At 52.8% G+C, this 22,313-nt stretch overlaps 1 protein-coding gene across 4 annotated transcripts; it reads right to left on the reverse strand.

Moving 5' to 3' along the window:
• Positions 1 to 444: 444 nt before the first annotated feature.
• Positions 445 to 15,515, reverse strand: ABHD6 (abhydrolase domain containing 6, acylglycerol lipase). Of its 4 annotated transcripts, none has more exons than XM_041426005.1 (10): positions 15,427 to 15,515; positions 11,877 to 11,946; positions 10,033 to 10,180; positions 6,578 to 6,734; positions 6,044 to 6,157; positions 5,697 to 5,829; positions 4,307 to 4,464; positions 3,480 to 3,534; positions 2,938 to 3,038; positions 445 to 2,260 (listed from the first exon to the last, which is right to left on the reverse strand). In XM_041426005.1, exons 3-10 carry the CDS (start codon positions 10,149 to 10,151, stop codon positions 2,084 to 2,086), a joined length of 1,014 nt encoding a protein of 337 aa, XP_041281939.1. In that variant the 5' UTR covers positions 10,152 to 10,180; positions 11,877 to 11,946; positions 15,427 to 15,515; the 3' UTR covers positions 445 to 2,083. The 4 variants fall into 4 exon arrangements, with proteins under 4 accessions (XP_041281939.1, XP_041281940.1, XP_041281943.1 ...); XM_041426006.1 differs by lacking the exon at positions 15,427 to 15,515 and adding an exon at positions 12,077 to 12,380; XM_041426009.1 differs by lacking the exons at positions 11,877 to 11,946; positions 15,427 to 15,515 and adding an exon at positions 11,166 to 11,835.
• Between the last annotated feature and the right edge of the window lie 6,798 nt (positions 15,516 to 22,313).

Here is a 22,313-nt window from a genome sequence, read left to right on the forward strand (position 1 = left end):
AAGGAGAAATGCAAATACTTTTGCCTGCAAATTGATGTAATGCTATTCCTAGCACAGTGTATGAGTTCAGTAAGGCTTGCAATAATAGATGAAATTGGTATTTAACATGCTTGCAAGGGTTTTAAGAGGAATCTTAGTGCTTAAAACACAATTCCCTTGCTCCTTGAGGTTTTATTTTCTTCTTGAGTGTTTGGTGCCACCTTCTCCTAATAATATGTAAAATAAAGGAAAATGTGTGTTGGCATCAAAGAAATGAGACTTGAGCCTTCTGGGTCCTCAACTTCTCTCTTTCTTTCAAGCAATATTACATAATATTCCTTGAGCCAAAACCTGCATCTCCCAGAAATGTGGGGAGGAAAGAAGCAGCAGAGCAGGATCCCTCTGTCATCCCACACCACAGTCACCTTCTTCTTCAAAGGAAAAAATAGTCATTGCACCATGGACTCCTTAAATCACTAGATTTTAATAGCCATATAAATCCTCTGCATACAGCAATCTGTGGCATGAGAAACCATATAGATACTGAACAAGTTTTTCTGGCTTTTACCACATAAAACTACCAGCAATTTTGTTCTTTAAATCAACTCCTGTAGTAGAAACAATACCAAGCAATTAACAGCAAATTTCTATTTTTCTAAAAGAACAATATTTCTTCTCTTAAAAAGAGCCAAGAAGCTGACAGGGAGTTTCAGATGTATGTACAGATCCGGGTACCCCAGGAAGCTGTCAGCTGTGTTCCCAGTCGGGGGGGGACACTCTAACAGCACCCACTGTCACCCCCTGAGGAGGGCTGGGGTGACAGGGGTGATAGCCACCTGCTGCTTTGCCTTTGAGGGCACCACGCACTGCCTTGCCCTCCAGCACCCCCTGGTCCTGCCTGAGACCTGGAGCAGCGCTCTGTCCCCGGACAGGCAGTGAGGGACCACGCCTGGAGAGGTGCAGGATCCATCCCTGAACATCACCTTGGAGCCTGTAAAGTGCAGCTTGCCTGTATTGCCTGTTCCTGCCTACAGCTTCACTTGGGCAGGAGCTGTAACCGTGGAGAGGGCGCAGAAGTACATTGTACCTCTCCCCACCACGGCCCAGCACCTCATGGGCGAGCTGACCCCTCCTCACCATTCCCTGTGCTGGTCACACACAGCCCCCTCCCCCCCTCAGCCTGTTCCAGTGGCATTGGCTTTTGCAGAATTCACAGAATTCATTAAGAAAATCATTATTTACACCCAGGTGTTCAGCAGCACGATGTGATAGAGGAGCTGAGACAAGAGTTCACCCAAGGTGGCTGAATCACACCGTGGCCATGGGCTTATTGCTGACTCCAGCTCAGGGGCCGGATCACCCCAGGCAGTTCCCATTGCCCCAATCCCAAAGCTGCTGCCTGCACCCCGTTGTCACTGGCTGTGTCCACCCTCAGGTAGAACCAACCCTGGGCTGTGCACAGACACCACGCCCTGGGCAACGTTAAGGCATTACAAATACACAGGAGCTACTCAGAGATTTAGAAAAACCCACTCGGAGTGTAAACATTTTTGCACATACAGTCATTGGACTTTCACACATGAAGGTTTCTGTTGTTTTCTGGATAAATCATGAGATCAGGAGCTACACAAAGAGCACTCAAGCAGACGCCTGGAGCACTTGGGGGTTCTCTTACAGCACAGCAGCATGCAACACGATGGACTCTAAGTAGTAAAAATATTGTTAAGTCTCAGTCTCAGTCCAGGTTTCCAGGTATCTTCCTACATTTCATATATAGTTTAGGTAAATGTCATGAACAACTACGTGCTGGTAACCCAGGTAAGATGGGTGGCTGTGTGATGAGCACTGGGTGATTTCAGCTCATTTCTACCTTACCTCTAAGTAGAAAAGGGAGATACTCTGCTTCTGTTCCTGCATCTATGGAGGTTGCTCAATGACCCCAGGTTGCTGTGCCAGTGGTGCTATAGGTTTAGGTATCAGTGATTCTGCCTTCCTCAGGGACTTTGGCACATTGACCCCAATTCGTACAAGATCCCTGAGAACGTATCAAAGCTGCAGTACTTTACAATTTAACCTGGCATGGGCACTTGGCTCCCTGCCACGCTCACGCCTGCTTCTTGTTGTTGTCGATGCTGTGCAGCAGCGCCAGGAACTCCAGGATGAGGTTGGCTGTCTTGCGGGGCCGCTCCACCACCACGGAGTGCCCACAGTTCTCCAGGATGTACACGTGGCAGTCTGGAATGGCGCTGGCTAAAACACTGGCACCGGAAACATCCAGGACCTGGACAGCAGGGAAGAACAGTCACTGCCACAGCCAGAGAGGGGGTTTGCTGCAGAAACCCTGCTGGGGTCCAGCCGAGATGCGGAGCAGGGACGCAGGCACAGACCCTGTGATGCCAGCGCCCTGCCTGGGGACAGGGCAGGAGGCTGCAAGGTGCCAGACTCAGCACGCAGCAGGGAACTCTCTTGCATGCTTTTCAGCTGCTGTCTCAATGCAAAGGTATCACAAACACTTGCATCTTTGCATTTATAGAGCCCTCTGCATGCCTGCAGCCTGCTTCCTCCCACATCTTCCCTCCCACTCCTTCCTCTGAAACAAACCCTAAGATTTTGTCTCGAAGCCTGCCCACAAACAGCACATCTCTTCCCAGTTGCCAGGACAACTCTTCACTGACTTCATTCTTCTTCCCAGCCCTTCCCTGCTTCAGTGCTGGCACCTACCCCCCACCTGCCCCTAGCAGTCCCCAGCCCTGGCACTGCCCTCTCCACCCTCTGGAAAGCTGGCTGTCAGCTTTCTGCCCATCACCCTGCTGAACCCCTGTGTCTAAACCCACTGGGGACCAGGACACATGTGCCAGCTCCCTGCAGAGCAGTGCACGGCTCAGCTGCACAGCCCCCACCGTGCCCCGTGGGTGGGCACAGGCAGAGATGGAGACAGTCTGTGGGGGATGTGCCTACCTGGTCCTGCTTTCCCCAGATGACCTGTGTCGGTGCTTTGATCTTGCTCATGTTCTCATGGAGAGAGTGCCTGGACTTTTCATCCACGATTTCTAAAAACACTAGTGGGGCAAGAGGAGAGTCAGTGCTACAGGGAGATGTTTGGCTTTCCTGTCTCAAAGGGGGCCAAGTGGTCCTGCTAGTACCCCCTCACTGGGAAGCCCACGCAGAGAAGATGGGCTGTCCTTGCCCTGCCACCAAGCCCAGCTGCAGAGGAGCCCTGAGCCAAAACACTCCTCACAGGTACCTGTTAGCCCAGGTGGAAGGGAGAGGGTGAAGCAACAACCCCATCACCATTGGGGGTGGCAGTGCATTGCTACCAGTGACCAAGGTGTGTCCCCAAATCTGTCAATGACATTGCCCCCTCCCACCCTCAGCAAGACAGCACGGGGGTGCTGGGGCTCACCCATGTGCTGGGGACATGGGGGCTGGGAACAGCTGGTCCCCAGGCCCCGGGGATCCTGCTGGAAAGCCCAGGGAGGAGGCTGCCACCAGGCACTTACATTTCCGGTAAAATTCATTGTGTGGGATGCGAACATCAACGAGGCCCTGGAGGATCTGCAGGGAGAGCAGAGGAGAGCTGCTGGAGGGGACCCATGCCCTGCACAGGGCTGAGTGTGCCCAAGAGCACTCAAGAGCAACCCTTGTCTTCCCAGCAAGTCTGGCCCCAGCATGAGCTTCTTCCTAAGCATGTGGGGCTGTTGAAACCACGCTTAAGCAACAAGTAATATTGTCTTTTATGATGCAGACCCAATTTCTGCCCCTGGCCAGCAGCCACCTCAGCCATGACTGCACTTTTCTTCCTTCTTGAACTCTTTCGGCAAAAACACAAAAGTTCTTGGCACTACCTTACATTTTTTTCTTACTCTCCAATCTACTCACTCCAGACTTCCTAAGGAAAACTAGTTTAATAGCCAGCCCCTCACACGTTCCTCTTGCTTGACAATGACGCAATTAACATTTCCATTACTTTTACTTTAAAGCAGCAAACAATCTCCCTCCACATCAGACAACAGCTGCCTTAGTAATTTAATGCTTCCTGCCAGCCATATTTACTAAAAAACCCTTCTACATCCCAGCCTGCTGCCAAAAACTTCACTGGAGGAGGAATTCCAGCAGGGACTGCCAGAGGGAGCTTGGAAAAGAGGCTTTGAAGGGAAAGTGCTGGAAAAATGCAAGGAGCGGGGCTGGGTGTGTCTCCCCTGGGTGATGGCAGCTTTAGCTCTACCCCCAGCATTGCCTCAGTTGCCACTATGTAAGCTCAGGGAGGAGCAAACCCTCTCACCACCTCCAGGCTCCCCTTTCCCAGCCTCCACAGCCAGCTCCTCACCTGCTGTGGCACCTTGAAGCGAACGTAGGAGCAAAGCTTCAGCATGTCTGCCATCTCCTCGGGCGTCGAGGGGATTAAAGGGATCCTGTCAATGCTTTTGGACTCTTGCTGCTCCCTCAGCTGCTTAATGAACTTGCTCTCTGTGGTACTTGGCAGGCCTGGGTGAAATGAGAAGGGGTGAAACCCAGATGAGACTCCCCCCCACAAACAGACCAAACAAAAAAACATCCTTGCACTGACCTTCCTCATCCCTGCCTCTGGCTTCCTGCCTGCTCACTCTTTGAAAAATTTTATAAAAAGAGGGGAAGAAAACATCTGCACATACAGCCACTTCAATATGCACCCAGAGGTACCCAGCCTCCCTCCTGCTCCAGGGCTTGGCACCCCACAGGCTGGCACAGCACGAGGTGTAGACATGCATGACTACTTCAGCAAAAGCTATAGTGCTTGTTTTTATGTGCTCATCACATGCAAACACTAGTGCCCAGGCTGCCACTGCACGGGGTTGGACAGAAAATTTCAGCAGCCCCATCTGCATGCAGCACTGAAGAAAAATTCCCCAGCAGTTTAATCCTAAACCTTTCAGCAGCCCCCACACAGAGGTTTCACATCCAGCAACAGCCAGAGAGGCAGTCAACACTTCTCCCAGAGGGGAGTGGGAACCCAACACCCCCAGAGCCTGGTAGCTAGGTAACATTTGCTCGGTTTCATTCCTTAGTGCTTATTTGGAAGTCACTTTCCTTGTGTGGGAGGGGAAAGGAGCTGCTATGACAACCGGGATGCAGCAAAGCCTCCCTGGCAGAGAGGCTCTCTGCCTTCCATGCCTCCTGCAGCATATCATGGCCAGGCTTCCCTGAGCCCCCTGTGCAGGGGATGCTGGGGATGGAGGGGACAGAGGGGACACCCTGCTGACCTGTGCCCAGCCCTGAAGTGTTCTTCCCACTGCAGGCATCCAAAGGTGGGAGGTCAGAGCTCTCCAGTTCCCAAAGCCCCAGGCCTTCAGCACACTAGGGCCTCCAGGAGGCCAGAACAGGGAGGCCATTCCTGTTGCAATCTTGAATCCTGCCCCTGAACTGAGAGGCTGCAGACATGCCATGTAAAATGCCTGCCATTCCAAGGGAAAGGGCATTTTTCTTCAGAGCTGAACTTGTCCCATTTGCCCTAGTCCTGACTCTAACCAAAGTACAGTGGGGCAAACACCAAACCCCTGGAGAAGAGTAGTCAGCACAAAGATGCAATTTTCTCTTGTGCTTTGCCAGAGATTTGCACAGTGTAAATATGAATCATTTCTAAATGCTTTGCACTACACATCTATGCTGCGTCCAGCACTGCCCTGGGCTTTTGCACTGGCTTCTGCTTGCCCTCTCTCTGTCTCCCCTGCCTTGCCCACCTGCAGGACAGATGAGGGTCAGGCTGCAAATATCTTCTGGGTACTGAGCAGCATAGACGCCAGCAACATTTCCCCCCATGGAAGTGCCAACCAGATGAAAGGGCTTTCTGTTCAGCTTGATGCACTCCACGAACTGGCAGGGAGCAGAAGGAGCGTTGTTAGGAGAGAGGAAACAACAGCATGGGGTCAGGTCATTTCATTAGAGAAATTCAACTCAAAAGCTTGAGGCTGGTGGCTCTGGCTGCCTGGGAAGGGAGAGTGAGGCCACACAAGACAGACTCACAGGGCTTAGCATCCCTCACGTCCCCACATCCCTCTGCAGAAGCGATGTGATGCTGGAGCTTTACCTGGTGTATTCTCTTAGCTTGCCCACTGATGGAGTAATCATCCAAGTCCGAGCGGGTCGTGCCCTCGTGCCCAGGCATGTCCACACATACCAAGTGCAGGTTCTTTGGCAGGAACTGAAGAAACAAACCAGGGGTGGTTACAGTGCAAGGAAACTGCTGCAAAGCCCAGGGATGGTAAGTGGGGAGCCTGGGTGGGAGCAGGGGCGGGGGGGGTCACTCTCCTCCTGGCAGCCCTGGTTGCTCGTGTACCAGAATAAGTCAGCTTGTGTACCAAGGATGACATGATGAGAAAACATGCCCAAGACTTGCTTCCCGTGGAGGCAGCAGGTGTGTACTGGTCTTCCCCTGCAGCTCTGCACGTTATAGGGTGAAGGGATGCAGCAAGCAATGGGCATGGAGCTAAGCAGCGTGTTCCTAGCATGTTACAGCAGCCATCCCATCCCATGCATGCAATCACTGGGCCCCCCACACTGACCCCAAGCCCAGGACCATCAATTCTCAGTAAGGAGCAACATGGTAGAAACAGAATCCCACCTTGACTATGGACAGCCACATGTCTTTGTGGGCTGAGAACCCATGTAACATCAGGATGGACGGTCGGTACCCAGGTCTGCCTCTATAGGAATAGCAAAACTGATAATCGTCGTAGTTTGCATATCTAACCTGCATGCCCAAGGCTCGGCGCCAGTACCTGGAAACAAGGAGAAAACACCAGTGAGAAAGACAAGACCAGGGCCCAGCCACAATAGAAGGCAGGTGACAAGTCTGAAAGCAGCCACAGATTTTTTTGGCTTATTAAGGCCAGTTAGGTTGGGCTCTCACTGGTGCCATAATGGGACTACTGGGATTAACCCTGTGCACCTGGTCCCTGGACAAGTGTAGTACTGGCTGCTGGCTGCACTGCAGATGGTTTGTGGAGACACTCTGTCTGTTAAGAATTTTTAAAAAGAACAATGGGCCAAAAGAACAATGGTGAAAGAGAAAATGCCCAAAGGCTGGTACTGGAACAGAGACCCAAGGGAGGGGGGACAGCACACGTGGCAAGGCAGTGTAGAGGATGGGCAGGCCAAGGGAGACAGTTCTCCCAGGTGGATAAGGTAGATCTCTCACAGGGTTATTTGGACACAGTCCCGCATCAATGGGAGTACATCACCCCACAGACAAGCACATCAATTCCCAGCCAAAACAACCACGTCACTCTGGAGTACCACAGAAACCCAATTCTCATGGACCAGCTAGACAACCTTTGAAAATGTATTTACGCACACACTAAGGACTGGAGTGGACCATCCTTACACTAGGTTTAGCACCTCAGAAGATAGCAGGCTAACCCTAAGGCTGTTCCTCTAAAAGCAGACAGTCCTGCCAGCATATGCTTGCAGCCTGCTCAGAGGATGCAGCAGAACTGCTGGCCTGGAGGACCTAGACAGAGATTATCAGTGACACTTGGGACACATGATGTGTACGTGCAGCCCAAGGCAGAGAACGGGGCCCCTTTGTCTGCTCTTCCCCCGTGCTCAGATATGACCCTTGTCAGGACAACTGCTGGGCTACTCCTGCTGGCCAAGACACTGGCAAGTATTTTTATATGCCGTATCAGAGTTTATTTAAGACACAAGAGCAAGGTCACCAACACTTCTGGACTGTCCCACCTCTCTGCCCACTCAAAGCTTATGCACAGTGAAATCCTCTTTTAGCATAATCCCTTTTTCATGCGAGTTAGTGAGGCTTAAGCAGCATCTCAGCTCTGTGCTGGTCCTAGGAGGAGAGGTGAATTTCTCCCTAATAAGTGTCTTAAGAGTCCTTGTCTCAAAGGCACTGGTGTAAACTACCGAGGGGCAAGATGATAACATTTTTAGCAACTGATCCTAAAGGATCAATTCAGTAGAAGGCAAAATAATCTGTGCAAAGCTGAACTGATCCCCCACAAGGTGTTAACTCACTTAGTGGCAGCAGCTAAACTGATTAACCCCTGTGGCAGCAGAGGCAGAGCAGTGGCAGGGCTGGGGTCAGCGGAGCAGACTTGGATATCCTGCCAGGCAGGAAGGCGCATTAGCAGCAGGGAAAGCAGTGAGGCCCTGGGTGAGGGGGCCCAGCGTGACCCTTGACTGCACCAGCTGAGGACACAGACTGGCAGTGAGGAGAAGGAGCCGGCAGGGAATTATGGAAGAAGGGAGAAGCTTCCCCTGGGACCTCCGAGGAACGGTGCTGCAAAGCTGGAGCTGCATGGGGCTGAAAGAGGAGGGCAGCATGGCATGCTTCCTGCACCTCTCCTGCCTCTGCTGATGGGGAAACACAGTAATTTCACCCTTCAAAAAACTCCAACTTGGAAAGAAGCCAAAAGAAAAGAAAGAGTAAGGGCAAACCCACACTTCACGTCCACTGTCCCTAACAAAAGCGGTGCCCATGACACACAGTGCACTGCAATTACTCCTGCAAGAAGCCCATACTGCCAGAAATGCTGGACGAGAGAGATGGGGGGACCACACCCTTCAAAAGAAGACAGTCCTTCTGACCCCTGCTCACATGCTCCCTCCCTCACCTAAACACAGACCAAGCTGCCCACAGTGCATTTTCACTCAGCTCCTTATCTGCAACCCCAAAAGAACAAAGGCAGCAGGGCATTCTCTACCTTCCACTCAGCCTGGCTCCTCCAAGCTCCTGGCATAGACCCTGCACCTCCTTTGCCCTGTCCTGCCACCCCTGCCTGTGGCTGCTGAAGGCTTCACCCTGCAGTGCTTTCCAGAGATCTTCCTCAGTACCTCAGTCCATGAGGGTCCTCCCTGGCTTCCACCAGCTGCTCACATATCCAAAGAAATAAACCACTTTGACTGCCAAACCCAGTACCATCAGACACCCATGGGGCAGCCAAAGGCTGTGGCACTGCCTGCTCTCCTTTGCAGTGGTGATCCCATCACTGGGGCTTTCATCCCATGCTCCCTCCTCTTTATTAAGAGGATTCATTTATGCTGTGAATAAATGGCTTCTAATTAAAGTGCCTTTAGAAAGCCTTTAGCTTCATCCCATTGCTTCATCCCTGAGTGCTGTGATGGACAAACACCTTCCTGTCACAGGAAGTCACTTGGATTTGGAAACAACCCTAAGCTGAACTGTAGGAGCCACCATCTGCCAGCAGCACCTGAGGGCAGCCTGACACGCTGCCTGCTCTGCCTGTGCTGTCTGCTGCTGCCTGCTCCACGCTGGGGATGAGACTCTGCCCTGACTTCTAAAGAGAGTAACTCCAGCTTTTCCTTGCCACAAACCCAGAGAGGAAAGCTGCCAGTGGGCTTATCACTGATATCCAGGGACAAAGAAGGACTGAAGGATTTAGTGCTTGCCTCCTGGCATCAGAAAGGACAATATTAAAGGGAATAAGGAAAAGCATCCCTCCATCTTCTATGATGCTCCATTCCAGAAGAGAAAGAGAGGATAAGAAAAGCCTCATCCGTAACTACTAATGAGGGAAAAGTCCCTGGCTGCTGAGCAGGCTGTCAGCTGGGATGGAGCATGTGAGCCCAGGGACACCCACACCACAGCCGCATTGATGAGCTGGGAGGCCACCAGACTGACACAGCTGCCAGGCTGGTGGAGCTGCTGCAACAGCAGTGCTTTTCCCAGTCTCAGCCCTGTCCTTGGAGAAAGCAATCCAAAGAGGCTTAGAGAGATCTTGCAAGCTGGCACTGCAGTGGCAGCCTGGCCAGCCGTCCCTTGGCACAGTCAAACCCCTGGGACAGCAAGAGGCTTGACAGACATAGGCCTCCACAGCAAAAATGCAATTGAAAAATACCATTTTCTTCTCCCAGACATGTTTAAGGCTGTGCACAGCTGGCACGGCCCTGGAGGACCTCAGGTCACTGCTGCTGTTGCTGTCAGGGGCAGGAACACCCAGCTCTGTCCACAGCCCTGGGACCCGTGTGTGGGGGCCCTGCTGGGTGCAGGTTCCACCCCTGCCACACGAGAGGAGCCAGGAGCAGGGCTCACACACTCACCAGTAGTAGATGCGGATGAGCGCCGAGGGCCAGAGGAGGAATGAGGCCACAAAGGCCAGGATGGGGATAGCCAGGGTGCCACCAGCGATGACAAACATGTTCAGCATATCCAGGTCCATGCTGCTCTTCACTACTCAGCCTCACCTGCCTGCATTTAGGGAAAGTTCTGAGGTTAACCACCAGAAATTATGACAAATCATTGCTAAATGAGAACTCTGCTGCAGAAGAAGAGGAAAGCAGCTCTGCACGAGGCAGATATCCTTCAGGAGCACAGCAAAGTCTCCTTCAGTTTTAAAATCCACCTATTTCTTCTGGGTCCTTAATGGATTTAATCACTGCACTGTCCTCTCAGGAGAGCACATCTCAAATGGACAATGAGCCCCATAACAGGCATAGAACATGTCCATGAAAATGACAGGGCACAAATGGCCCTTGGGACACTTTGCAGACACAGCAAGCACAGCCCCCCGAGAGGTGCAGGCAGCCTTTCTCCCACCATGAGGGCAGGCAGGGCCAGCTTCAGGCAGGCTCCACGCTTCTTTTTGGAGGCAGGCATCCAGCTCTGTCTCCCTTCTCTCCCCCTGCCTGATCCCAAATCCCCAGCACACAACCACTGACCCAGAACTGATGGGTTGAGCCCAGCTCTCATTACTGCTCTGCACAGGCACCAACCAATCAAGGAAGCAGAGCCTATTAATGGACTCGGGAACAGAAGGAAACAACTTGGCAGGGCACTCTTTAGTGTCCAGCCCTTATCAGAAACAAATTTATCCCCATCCCCACACCCTCACTTCTGCCCCACATTTTGCACTTCCTGTAGATAGCATGTTCCCATCCCTGCTCCCCAGCATCCTTCAGAAAGGCTCAGGGACAGCAGGTGGAGGACACACAGAGTAAGGACAAGCTCTTGCACAATGTCATGTTTGTCCCTGAACTCTCCCTACCACAGGCAGCTGTGATATATTTTTCTCATTAAGAGATTAAACGCTGCCACACACACATCTCCTCTAATTCCCTCTGCTAACCAACTCATGGCTCCCCTTTTCCTCAGCAATACACTTCTGTCCCACATTTGTAAAACGAAATATCCTCAATGCCTGCTCTCCCACCAGCCGCTCACCCCCCATCACCACTTCCACATTTCTCCGCGTCAGGACAGTCAGATTTTTTCCAGCTTCCTGCAAGACTCCCGGTGGTGTGTGTGTGGTACGCGATGCCATGAAACAGAAACAGTCACCACAGTCACAGCGTCCCGCCCCCGGACACCGTCACAGGATCACGCTGGAGCCCACGGTACACAGCCCGGAGGAGCGGTGTGCAACAGAGCCTCCGAAGCACCAGAAACGGCGTGCAGAGCCTCCGAAGCACCAGCCAGATTTGCCCTCTTCCCCCATGGAAAATAGGAATAACTGAAATTCGAGGAATACTGTAAATATTTCTACCAGGCACCTCCTTAACAAAGCTAAACCTCATTTCCGTCTTCAAGCCGCAACAACACGTCGTTATTCACTTAATTAACACTTTGTAGAAAGATCCTTGATCTCAGCATGGCTTGTTCGTAGATAAACATTTTATGCAACCGATAAACCTCATCCATGCGAGCAGGGCTGCGAGGGAGCCCACCCCAGAGCTCTCGCTGCCTCTGGCTGTGTCACTAAAGCAGGGCAGAAATCAAGCACGGGGACTCGCCGTTGTTCCCGTGGGTGACCCGTATCGAGAGAAGGCCGCAGGAAGCAGAAAGCGCGGGATGGTGGAAGCCCCTGTGACACGGGATCACCGCCTCCTTCTCCACACCACTTTTAGGAAGCTAAACGAGGAGAAAGCCTTTACAAAGCCCGGCTTACCTTGCAGAGATCCCCTCCTCCTCTCGGCACACGTCCTGCTCGCTGTGGGCAGCGGCAGTGTCTGAGAACACTGTCAGGAGAAGAGGTAAAGAACAAGGTCAAAATCGCAGCTCTGCTTTCACTCCTCCCTTCAGGCTCGCGGCCCGCTGAGTTTGGGGTATTTAAACCACCAGCTTCCCTTCAAGACGTCTCATATTCACCTTCTGACCAACCTCTCCCCTGTTTATGTAAATATGGTCTTTTGTACAATAAAGCCCGCTGAGTGCACTTGTTCCAAGCAGGAGCAAAGTGCAAGCTGCCGTCGGGGAGGGAGCGAGAGCCGCGGCGGGGAGAGCCGAGCGGCAGCCGGGCAGGGCCGCGCGATCCAGCGCCGCGGGCTCATGCTCGCCCTTCAGGTGATTACTGCTATTAGAACAAAGCCAGCTAAGCTGCTTCTCAGCCCCTTCCTCTTTGTCTTAAAGGTGCTTTTCCAAGCGCGCTCCGCGCCCCTCCCCTCCCCCCGAGCCTGCCCTGTGCGAGGCAGGCTGGAGCGGGGCGCAGCCGCAGGAAACGCCGGGGAGGCGGCGGAACGCTGGCCTGAACTGGCTGGCAGGTTTTGGCTGTGAAATTCACGGGGCGCGATCAACAGGTGTGCCGGAGCCACGCGGCATGAGGCCTGGGGGCTGCTTCAAGCCACAGAATCCCTGAGAGGTCCCCTTGCCACGGCCGCAGGGGCAGGGCCGGCCGGGGCTGCTGTCCCCATCAGGCCCCAGCATTTCGGCAGGGCCGTGGCAGCCAGCGCTCCCCCCGTGAGCCCAGTGCCGGCCCGGCACACCCGGCAGGCCCGCTCAGGGCCCCGCTGGCCACGGGTGCCTGGGGGAACAGGGTGCGGGCAGCCCCATGGCGCTTCCCAGCCTCCTTCTGCATGGTCAGAGCATCGTCTCTGATTTCCGTGGCTAACTCCGTTGGAGGAGAATGTCAGCAGGCTCAGCTATGCAGTCAGGGGCAGCCACCATCACCACAGTCCCCAGCACCCCTGCCCCATAAAGCCACCCCTGCTCCCATCAGTGCTGCAGGGACGCTGGCTCACCGGCTTGTGGGAGCACCCACAGTCACAATGCCCTGCTGCTCTGCCCATCCAGGAATTATAATCCTCCTTGCTGCACTGAGACCAGGCACCATCACCCCAGGCCCAGCACAGTCCTTTGCTACCAGCTAGAGAGTAGCTTTTTAAGCTGTTCAAAAATAAAACAAGCCCTCTGGTAACAGCCCTAAGTCTTCATACCACAGCTCATCCATCATTGTGAGGTGCCCTGTGACCAAGAGTCACAGCAAGTGGCCCCAAGTGGTGCTACTGCTTAGAAGGAATCTCCACGCACTTCATGAATTAACTTGGAAACATCAATTAGGCAGCTGTGATAAATGATGTGTGATCATGGCGGTGATAACGCCGAGCACACTGAACACATGGCAGGGCATGGAATGCCAAACCAGGAGCACTGGTTCCCATGCTGGCAACAAGCACTAACCACCACAGCCTACATCCCACCTGGGAGCAGCCCCAAAACAAGGCACCCCAGGTAATGGGATGTCCCAGGACAGATGCTAAGGGGAGACTCCACATCTCCATTTGTTTGCTGCTTCCTCCCCTGTGTCAGATTCAAGCAGGGATCTCAACACCTACAAAGAGAGGGGCCAGCAGGTCTGTAGGCAACTACAGAGGACAGCATGTTGGGGACACTCCCAAGGTCATGAGACAAAGGTATTTTTCCTCTTTCAAACTCAGTGTGTCGCCTGCAAGGAGAGGGGCCAACAGGTGGAAGGGGTCTGTAGGTGACTACAGAGGACAGCATGTTGGGGACATTCCCAAGGTCATGAGACAAAGGTATTTTTCCTCTTTCAAACTCAGTGTGTCACTCCAGGGAGGCTGGGGAAGACCCAAGAATGCTGCTCACGTGTATCTTTAATTTTTTTCCCAGCCCCACAAGAGAGGCAGCAGCAGCACAAAACCCACCCCAAGGCAGAAGGCCCTTGGGTTGGAAGAGGAAACTGGCAGCTGATGCACCAGGGAGCCCTGAGAAAGGCCAGGCAGGGATTTCACAAACAGGAATCACATGTATGCCATCACTGCCAACATTCAGGCACAAAGGCTGTCTTGGCCTGTGCTCATCAGGACTGGGCTGCACAGCTGCTGTTGCACCCAGGGTTTTGCTCAGCCGACCTGTACCCAGCGCAGTCCATGCCTCACTGATCACTGAATCACTGAAAGCTAAGCAGCACAAAAACATATGGTTTTTGGGGTTTTTTTGTAAGATCTGAAAAGGAAAATGCATCAACCAATTTTAAGATTCCACTGCAGAAATAGGGTGCTTTGAGGAACCTTGATGACTGAGGTGGGCCCCCCAGAAGCCCTGACTCACACCACTAACCACGCAAAAAGAAAAACCCAAAACATGCAAGTGAATCCTTTCCCTTGGAAACTCCCTCACCCTTGCATCATCTACAGCCACAAAAATAATATTGACTATAAACGATGACATAACAACTGGTTATGATTCCCCAGTGGTGTAGTTTGCTATGGGATCCTTTAGGTGCTAATCACAGTGAAGTTATAATTTAATATCTATTAATATTTGAAAGATCTCTGTCTGTCAATCAGCCAGCTCTCAATCTTAGTCCAGCCTCCAGTTAGCCGAGAGTGGGAAATGTGCCCTTTCACCTTCATTTATTTATAGATGGCAGCAATGCAATCGTTATTTCTGCAGCAGTGTTTGACAAAATGTACATCTCTGAGCCATTTGTATCTGTGCAACACGGCTCCAACACGAGCCAGAGAGTCTGGGCTGGTCCCTGACCTGCTGCTGTACCCCAGGCTGGGAATATGCAGGGACAAGCTATCAGCATCACTGCTAGCCAGCCTGGGCACGAGGTGGATGGAAAGCATGAGCCAAGCGAGCTGTGCTGCCATCAGCTGCTGCTTTAGCGATTCACAGCGCGCCCATCCTCCTTCCGGACCCCGGCGCCATCCTCATCCTGCCGCACACGCACGCAGCAGAGCATGCACGGCGCATCTGATGTCACGAGTGCGCTCGGACTCAGCCGTCTCCTGGGGAGGGGGTAGGAAAGAGTTGGGCAAGGATGAGGTAGGGGTACCCAGGGGCCACATCCTGGCCCCTTTCCTCAGCACACAGCCCCCCCCCAAAGCATCCTCCTCCGGCAAAATGACAGCATCCTCTGAACAGCAGCAGCTGGGACCACGGAATCCTTTAGAGTCATAAAACGGTTTGCTTTGGAAGGGACCTTAAAGATCATCTTGTTCCAACCCTCTCGCCACCAAATGAGTAATTGTTGGGGGGGGGGGGTTTAAAGGCAAATTAAATAAGTCTTTGAATATATATTTTAATGTTTTTCTTGGATTTCGTCTTTGCTCGCGATCTTCTGCCCACCCTCAGCGATACCACAGTTGGGACTGGGGAGACCCGGACGCCGGAACGGCTCCCCCTCCGCTCACTTCCCTCCCGGTCCTGTCACTGCCACCGTCAGCCCCGCATCCCGCCCCCCCGCCTCTCACCGTGCCGATCCGAGCCGTGCCTGGCCGTAATGGCAGCGCCGGGCGGCGAACGCGGCGGCTCCGCTGGCCCTGCCCCGCGCCGGTGCGGCTCCGCGGGGCGCAGCGAGAGGCGGGGATGCGGCTCCGCGGGGCGGGATGCCGCGGGGGATAGGCGGGACACCGTGGGGCGAAAGGGGGCTGAGACAGGGGAGAAAGCGGGGCTTACAGCGCGGTGAAACGGGGGATGTGGTAGGGCTGCTTTGCCGATGACAAAGGAGACAAGGACTGCAAGATGGCTTCAGTGGGGGATGTAGAGGGACGTGGATGTGCAAGGGGGGATGCAGTGAAACTGCAAAAGGAATGCAGAGGAGAAGTAATGGGGCTTCCATGGCGATTGCAACAGGGGTGGAAAGGGGGATGCAGTGGAGCTGTGATGGGAATTCAGTGGGGCTACAGCAGGGGATGCAGCTGGGCTGTAGCAGGAGTGCGAGCCGTGTATACGGTGTAACACGGGTGCTAGGGGGCAATGTGGGGGTACAAGAGGGGACACAGAGTGGCAACAGAGGGATGTGATGTGACTTTAGTGGGGGTGTAAGGGAGGGGTGCGGGTGGGCTGCAGTTACACCAGGGTTAGGGTTAGGTTTACCCTAACCCCGGGGAGATGATTCACCCCGCCGAGGATTGCAAACAGCCTCAGCATGTGAGGTGTAAAAGGGGGTATTGCAAGGGACACACAGCAGGGAGCCAAGAAGGATGCAATGAGGCTGCAGAGCTCTTACAATGGGGTTGCCATGGGGATGCAACTGGGATAAAAAAGGGAATGTGATACGGCAGCAACAGGGAGACAACAAGGAGACACAAGGGTGGATACAACAGCGGTTACCACAGAAAAACCTCACAGCCCCCTTGCATGAGGCCTGGGAGCAAGCTTGGGGTGGGAGACAGCTGTTCCCAGGTATGGGGGAGGGCTGTGGTCAGGGATGTTCCCATGGGAAGGACATAAAGGTTGAAAGCAGAGCATCCCACTTATAAAAATCCTATTTCAGGTGTTAAAGTAAGTCTGTCAGGTTACAAATTTTTTACCTTCCCAACAGATGACACTGCTATCAGGACCTGCATTTCAACTTGCATTTTAAAATCTGCTCTGATTTTTCCTAAACCTGCCAATTGAATCCTTTTGCTATAAACAAATTTACTTTCATTCCCCCTGGGTCACATATCAGGCTGGTGTGTACCTTTAAATTATGCCAAAAAATTATGAGAAAACTTAATTAAATTGGAAATGAGATCAGCTCCTGAGTAAATGCAAACTAGGTCAGATCCTCACCCCACCTGTGCTCTGATAAAGCATGTCCCTTTGGTCAGGCAGGCTGGGGAAGGTGAGATAATTGGTGTAAAGGCCTTTCCAGGTCAGAGTTTACTACAATAACCATAGGATTTTGATAACATGAACTGTCAGAAGAGATTGATAACCAAAAATCAAGGGGTTTAGGTGGCCTGGTGAAGTTGAGGCTCAGCCTTTTTTGGGTTTTCTTTCTCAGTCAAGCTGGGCTAAACAAAGCTGAGTTTGCGCTAAGGTGACCGAGGTGGACAGGAGAGGTATTTCACAAGCCTTCAAACACTGTCTGCAGTCAGAGTTGTTTGTTCAGCTTTCTCATGCACGGCCCCAGGCTCCCGCGGGACACCTGCAGGGCAGCGCTGACTCAGAAGGGATGGATTGCCCACCCGATGGTTATTCCAGGCCACCTGGTGGGAATGCTCCTGGACACAGTCATGGCAAATGATGGTGCTTAAAATAGAGAAGCTGAAGCAGAGACCTGTGGTGGTTTTGTGTCATAACATGGCACGAGCTAAACAGGGAACCCAGTCCTGCAGGCTCAGTGTGCAGCCACAGGAAAGAGCCATTGAGAGTCTCCTTTGGTGGTGATGGGCTCCTCTGATCCAGCCACTGCCAGGGCAAGGCCACAGCTTCAGCAGGTCACAGCCCTGCTGGCAGAGGCAGTTTGCAGTGCCCTGATCACTTTACAGGCAGGGGCTGAGGCTGCCCCTCTGTCCCAGCACAGCAGAGCAGATCTTGGGCACCTGAGATGGCACAGGGGGAGCAACGGGGAGAGTGCAGGGCACGGCTGGGCTCCCTGTGCCCAGAGAGAACAGATGAGCCTCAGGCTTCAGAGGAAACCTCAGCAGTCCTGTGGGCACCTCCTTATGACCCTACAAGGCCATGTTTGGGATGGCTGCAATGTGGCAAGCCCCAGTTAAAAGCCAGTGCCTGCACTGACCTGCCCCATGAGTTTTGTTTCTTTTCTCAGCCCACAGACGACTCATCATACAGCTGTGGCAGCTGGCAAGGGCTGAGTCACCCCTTGGTCACCCTCTGAGGCTGCTGGCATTTTGGAGCCCAGCACCAGCTATGCTGGCCCTTAGCTGAGAATCACTCATTCCTAATGCCCGTGTCAGCAGCTGGGCTTCCCACCAGCACAGGAGCACAGCTTTGATCCTGTGAGCAGGACAGACAATGACCACAACGATGACTTATGATCCATTGCTGACTTATGAGAAACAAAATGTATCTAAAACAGAGCAACCACACAATAAAAACCATTAAAAATAATCGGAAATAGCTGTTGCATGGCCCCAGAAACCAGGACACGAGACTTTTATGTAAACAGTTTTGTTTTCCATATGAAGGTGGAAGCTGTGGCTGGATTCAGTCCAGGGTGACTGTGGAGAACTCAGAGTTCTCCCTCACCAAGCTGAGAAGCAGCATTGCTCCACTAGGTGAAAGGTTTCCATGTTATTTTCCACTGCTGGGTGAGGAATCCCCAGGGCACGTGGTGAAGCTGTTTGCAATCATAACAAGTGGCTGCACGCTGCCTTGTGGGCTGAATCACCTTCCCAGGGTGACTTGTCCCCATCTATTTCCGCTGGCACAGTGGTGGCCCTGTGGCACAATCCACGAGCAGTGCCCGGGGGTCGGTGGGCATGGGGCAGTGCCAGGCAGGTGGGTGCCCCAGAGCCCACCATGGGAGCTGCTGTTGAGGAAGGCCTTGCCATGCCCTGAGCTGTGCCACTTTAATAACACAGAGCTGAAGAAAGTCGTCCCCCAGGACAGGGATAGGATCTCAGCTCACCTTGGTTGCAAACAGCAGCTCTGGGTGAGCACAGGGTAAATAACTCTGTGCACATCTTGAGCAGCCACCCTGTCACTCTTCAGGGGCTTCATTGCACAACCTGGGACAAACACAGCAACAACGCTCCTGCTGTTTAAAACATTATAAAGCAAGACCTGCTTGCCTAATAACAGCTTTAAAAATGCTTTATTAACTCTACTCAAAGTTAATGCATGCATTATATGCATTTTAATTACATCTTTAACTGCTAACAATATGGGTGTACTTATTGACACAAAAGCTTATTTGGTGGCTGCAATATCTTTATAGAGGATTAACTTCAAAGCCTCATCTTGTCGTCATGCACGAAAGCCTGTATTTCAGATTACCTGCTCTCCTACAGCTCAGCTAAGCAGTCTCCTTCAAGAAACTGGAAACATCATGAGACATTTTTCCTTGGACTGCCTTGTAGTGGGAAGGCTATCATGCTTCAAGCCACTAACTGAACAATACTGACATATTAAGTTGAAAAAGAAAACCCTATCAGAGTCCTGTAATTAATTAAGTAGAACACTTACCCTCCAGAATTATAAATACAAATTGAGTATCAAAGATTTGATTCAAAACATTCTGTGTATCTTGCACACCAAATACTTTTACCCTGCATTGCACTGAAATCTGAGGGTCACAGCAGGACAATATTGCCATTGTATTGGCACTGAATCCACTTCCCAAATGACCATATATGGCCTGCAGCACAGCTATGAACTTTAGCAATCCAAAATGGCTCAAGTGCTTTGCTACTTATTAACTTGAAAGTCCAGGAGACTGTGATAAAATACTCTGCCTGATGGTTGTGATGAGGTCACTAAGAGCCCAAAGGTTCATTTGCCCAAGGGAACCCACTTTTATGGTGATGGCATCTTCAGGGTTGGCCCTTTCTGGACCTCCCCCTGTCATAGCAGATGTTGTCAGAGCAGCAATTTGTGTAAAAATGGTAAAAATTAAGAAACATGCAACACTTTAAAGCCTGCTACATGGAAGGGGACGCCCCTTGTCCAGAAAACAGAGCTGTGGTGGTTCCTGGGGAGCACCAGCCTGGGCGTGTAGGTCCCCACACTGCCCCTCACACCCAACATCACCTCTGCCCATGCTGGCCCTGGTTCCTGAGGCCAATCTCCTCTTTGGGGGAACAGAATAATGGGGATACCAGATAGGGCAGCAGGGACACCCCGACAGACTGGAGCTCAGGCAGGCCAGGCCAGTCTTGCACCTTTGGTTGAAAGGGCACAGCAGCACTGGTGTCCCCAGCAGTGCCAAACCCCTGAGCAGCACACAGACACCACGTCTTTCCTACAGAGGAGAAATGAAGCTTCAGCCAAGCCCCAGGCACCCCATGGGTGCTTGCCCTCATGGAGCATCCCGTGATGCCCTTGAAGCGCAGAACAGGCTTCCTCTGCCAGAGCAGAAGGGGATGTGGGCTGACCCCGCAGTGTCTCCCTCCAGCCCTCCCAGGGAGGCACAGGAAACCTCAGAGATCCTCTCAGTCCATCTCTGCCAACAAAAACAATTCTGTATGTTCCCTACAGGCAGCCAGGGCTGCAGCCAAGAGGAAGCAGCTGTGCCTGAAGGGAGAGGAGAACCTCCCACATGGCTGCAGGACCCTCACACCCCGCAGTGCCATGGGGACCCTAAGCAAGCATGTGACACAGGGACACGCCTCACCCCTTCCATCCCACAGCACCTTCTGGGCAGTGGGAAGAAGATGGAGGCTGAGCTGCTGCTCCAGGTGTAGTGACACACCAGCCACAGCCCCCAGGACAGGCTTCACCAGAGGGCCTGGGCAGCACCTACTCACTGCTCAGAGCTCTTGCCCAAATGGGCTCCTGCCTCACCCTCAGCCTCCTGAGCTGCTGGGAGCTCCTGGGATCAGGGAGAGCTGAGGAGGGGCTTTATTGATGAATGTTCCACAGGTGCTGCTCGGCTGGAGAGGGTGTCCCTCACCTGCCATCATTCCAAGTGGGGACAAGACCCCCAGACTGTGTTGGTTTCACCAGCAGCTCCTTGTGCAAGAGCAGGGCAGCCCTGAACTGTCAGTGTTCATGCACCCACATCAAGCATGTTTTATGATCTGATAAGGAGCAAAGAGGATATGCACAGAAAGTGCAGTAAACAGGGAGTAAAGTGCTGCAGAAATGAGCATGAGCTCCCTGTGTCACCCCCACAGGTCGACTGGCTGCTGTTTGTCCCCCTGATAATGCCTGGGGTGGAGGAGAAAGGGGTAACTGATATGCCAGGAGCCCTGAAGATAAAAACAGGACTGACAGCCATGGTTCAGGGTCAAAGCCTTCATGGCACCACAAAAGACACTTGCTCTTTGATGCCAGGGTAGCCAAAACAAGCGTGATTTTGGGGAGAGGTCTGGGTTTTGATGACTCTGACCCTGAAGCTGCAGCTGCTGTCGCAAGCGCTTGGCTCAGGCTGAGCTTGTAGCAAGGTTAAGCTGGAGATTTACACCCCTCCAAGGCTGTCACTTTCCCTCCCCTCTCTCTTTATTAGTTTCTTCCAGAGCCTGTCCTGCCTGGGGACACCTCACTGGAGACCCAGAGTAGAAGAAGCACCACCTAATCCCTGTTATTTTGGAGGATGGCCTGCCCACTTCCCAGGCTAGCTCTGTTGGTTGGCAAACACTGGAGTAACGTGGTGGTGACATGTCCCTTGCTGGCAGCCAGTGCTCCAGATTCCAGTAATGCCAAAAGGGATTTGTGGTGCCTATTCCAACACCTGCAGCACATTCCCTGGAGAACTTGCCTCCCCAGCAAGCCACCTAGATCCCACTGCTTTCAGCTGTGCCATGTCTTTGGGAGCCCTTCCACGTGCTGTGCTCTGTGCTGTCTCCACCTGAGCCTGTTCAGTTGGTTCAGAGCTGGCAGCCATGTCCTGCTGCCTCTGGGTCTAGACCTGCTTGGGCAGCAGGGTGCAGGCAGGCCGGGTGTTCCTAGAGACAGGAAGGAGGATATGAAAGCACCCTGTAAGCACAGCGAGAAAAATTCAAGACACTTAAAGATGTCATTTAGCTTGAGCTCTTGTTACACCTCCTGCCTTTATAACTTGATTGAGGGCCAACAAATGTGTCTCTGGCTGAGGGCTGGCACTAGGTAGAGGATTAAGAGGGTAGGGGGGTGATTTCCCTGCAAAAGCCTCAGGGGACCAAGTCATCCCCCCTGCAGCATCCTCACTCAGGTGTTGTTTTAGCCAAACTCCTGTGTCCCCTTCCACCACACAGCACATGCACAAACCAAGACTCCTGTGCTGGGGACATTAGGCCAGGAGTTTGTGGGGCAGTGCTGGGGCATCATGTATCTTACCATGGCTGCCTGGCAGTCCCTTCCAATGTGCTTATGGTGCCCTCCAGAAATTCCAGTCTTCTCCCCTGCTGCTTCCCAGACCCTCTCACCATCCACCCCATCCATCTCCTGGCCTGGAATGGCCCAGGGAGCCTGGTCCTGGTCCAGCACAGCCCAGAGTGGTCCCAGCCATGGCAAGCATCCCACAGCTGGTGTCTCCCCGTGGGGAGAGATAGTGGGTTCTGCTGGAGCTGCTGCTCTGCCAGGATTCAGAGGTTGGCTCAGAAAAGCCTTTTTTCCCCTCGGGCAGAAGTTCAAAGTCTCCATGCTGCTTTGTGGTGGGAGATGGAAGTGAGGGCAAGGAGGAAATGGTGATTCCTGTTCATGACTGACACAGCTGACTGCTGGGTTTGACCTCCCAACCAGCCATAGAGGGACGGATGCACAAACA

The sequence above is a fragment of the Onychostruthus taczanowskii genome, unplaced genomic scaffold, assembly GCF_017590055.1.
Source record: "Onychostruthus taczanowskii isolate IOZ18803 unplaced genomic scaffold, ASM1759005v1 scaffold9, whole genome shotgun sequence".
NCBI lineage: Eukaryota > Metazoa > Chordata > Aves > Passeriformes > Passeridae > Onychostruthus > Onychostruthus taczanowskii.